Source organism: Myotis davidii, unplaced genomic scaffold (genome assembly GCF_000327345.1).
Source record: "Myotis davidii unplaced genomic scaffold, ASM32734v1 scaffold135, whole genome shotgun sequence".
Lineage (NCBI taxonomy): Eukaryota > Metazoa > Chordata > Mammalia > Chiroptera > Vespertilionidae > Myotis > Myotis davidii.
In genome coordinates, this window is record NW_006289813.1 from 8,583,158 (window position 1) to 8,585,566 (window position 2,409).

At 56.0% G+C, this 2,409-nt stretch overlaps 1 protein-coding gene across 1 annotated transcript in view; it reads right to left on the reverse strand.

Annotated features, from left to right (window-relative positions):
• TERT (telomerase reverse transcriptase) overlaps positions 1 to 171 on the reverse strand; it is a 29,628-nt gene extending 29,457 nt beyond the window's left edge. Inside the window, exon 1 of the mRNA XM_015563117.1 lies at positions 45 to 171. Within this exon, the coding sequence (XP_015418603.1) occupies positions 45 to 171 (127 nt within the window). The remainder of the gene's footprint in view (positions 1 to 44) is intronic.
• Positions 172 to 2,409: the final 2,238 nt, after the last annotated feature.

A 2,409-nucleotide genomic window follows, 5' to 3' on the forward strand; every position in this document is an offset into this window, starting at 1 on the left:
CGGAGGTGCCCGGGAGCATTAGGGCGACAGCGTCCGGCCCTCACCCCACCCCGCAGGCCCGACCAGGGTCCCCGGGAAGCCCACCTGGCGAAAGTCCGGGGCGACGGGGGGTGGCTGTGCGTCCCAAGGCACACACACCAGGCACTGGGTCACCAGGGCGCGAAAGGCCATCGGGTCCCCCGGCTGCACCAGGCACCGGCCCTGGGGACCCAAGAAGGTTGAGAACCTCTGCTATACAGGGTGAGGCTGATGCTTCCATCTCCCACAGCAGAGCCACTGGGCCGGGCACGAGTGTGAAGGGACAGATCCTCAGAGGAGAGGAGGCTGGGGGAGGAAGGGGCGGAGCCTGGTCAGGCCGAAGGGGCGGGTCACAGATGGTGCTCGGTCCCTTTACCTCCAGCCCGTAGTGTTAGGTGCTTGACGTTGGCGCCTGGTGTCCATGAGGCTTGGTGTGCCCCCTCTGCGCCACTGCACCGGTCAGCCTCCCCACCCGCGCCGGCGACCTCTCCCAGGGTGCAGGGCTCGCAGCGAGGGTCGCACCGCGGAGAGGCTCTGGAGTACCCGCCCTGGGAGACCTGGTGCACTCTGCACCCCCTGGAGAGAGGGTCCTGCTGGTTTATCGTTTTCTCACGTGGGACGTAACTCCGGCACAGAGGGCTGCTCTGGGATTCAGGAGAGGGATTTAGAAGGAGGACAGTATATAATGATGTACAAAGGAGAGAATGGACACCACTGCTCGGGCCAGGCAGTCCTGGGGGGATCCAAGGCACAGGCGCATCCTCGACCGGCACCCAGTGGCGCTCCCGGATCATTTTCAGGGCGTGCAGCGGGCCGTGGTCAGCAGGCAGCAGCAGTCCTTCCCTGCTGACTTAGTCTCCTTGACCAGGACTGTAGTTTCTCTTTGGCTTCTTAAGCTTCTCTTGTCCCGACCATAAACAAAAATACACAAAATCATTTCCCTATTCTTCACACACCTGGTCAGTCTGCCAAGGAAGGGGAGAAAGTAGAGCCACAGGCTCCCTGTGTGGCACCACCTGTGGACTCACCTGTGTGGTCCCTTCATGCATGAGTCCTCCCAACCCAGGGGGGAGGAAGGTGAGACTGGACAGACCAGGGCACCTGCCTACAGCCTTGCAGCATCAGAAATAGTCAGGATCCCCCGCCTTTCAGCTCAGCAGCAGAGATCCTCACAACCCTTCACCCCTCCCCAGAGACAGGAGGCCAGTTTTGACAAGGGCTGGTCGTCTGAACAAGGCAGTTCAGAGGAGTCACCCCAATGAGATCACACCCAAACCCAGGCACTGCAGGTGTCCACGTTTGCATCACTAAGTGGAGAAGCTTCCAGGTCTGGGGGGCTCCTTTAGGTGACAGATCTGAGTTGGCGAACACTGAAGGCTGAACAAATGTTAACCTTGCACAACAGGAAGAAACTTGCTCTGGAAATTGCTCCCATTCATGGCCTTAGCATTTACAGCCCTCCACTCTCCCTCCCCAGACAGATGGTGTTTCAGATTTATGGTGCCCTCAGGCTGTCTGCTGCCCGGTAATAATCCTGGGGATGAAGGGTTGCAGTTCTGCAAGTCCCCGAGTGAGCGCAGGCTTCTTGTGCAGCTAGAGGTTTGGGGCTGCTTCAGGAAATTTGTTATTTTCCAACAATGAAGTTACTCTGGCTCACCTGGAGAAATCAGGATGAAACATAATAATAATAAAAGAATAGATGAACCCAAGGCAGAAAGTGACAGGCGTGTGCTTAGTACCATGTCCACAGTGAGAAAATCTCCAGTTTGGCCCTGACCGGTTTGGCTCTGTGGATGGAGCGTCGGCCTGCGGACTGAGGGGTCCCGGGTTTGATTCCGGTCAGGGGCATGTGCCTTGGTTGCAGGCATGTCCCCAGTGGGGAGTGTGAGGAGGCAGCTGAATTGATGTTTCTCTCTCATCAATGTTTGTAACTCTCTATCCCTCTCTCTTCCTCTCTGTAGAGAATCAATAAAATATATTTTAAAAAATCTCCAGTTTGAATGGAATTCTTCACAGCCAGAGCCCTCAGTATTGCAGCTTCCGTTCTGGCTCTGAGGTGCGAGTGATGGATGGTCTTAAACCATTGCCTCATGAGACATGATAAATGTTCCAAGAAAAAAAGTGGCATTGTCGGCTTGAGATCAAATACAACCACCAAATCCCATTTGGGGCCTCCTGGGAGGACACAGATGGGCCTTACACTCAGAAGTTTCTAAATGGAGCAGAGTCTGTGGCAGGAGCCAAGGATACCGATGTACCATTTGCTTACTGGAAGATGTCCCCAGATTTGCAACAATGTGCAGTACTGGACACTGGGTTCCTCCTGGGGAGAGTCAGGAGCCCTGACTCAACTATGTCCCAAAGCTGCCCTGCAGTGTTGCCCACTGTGGC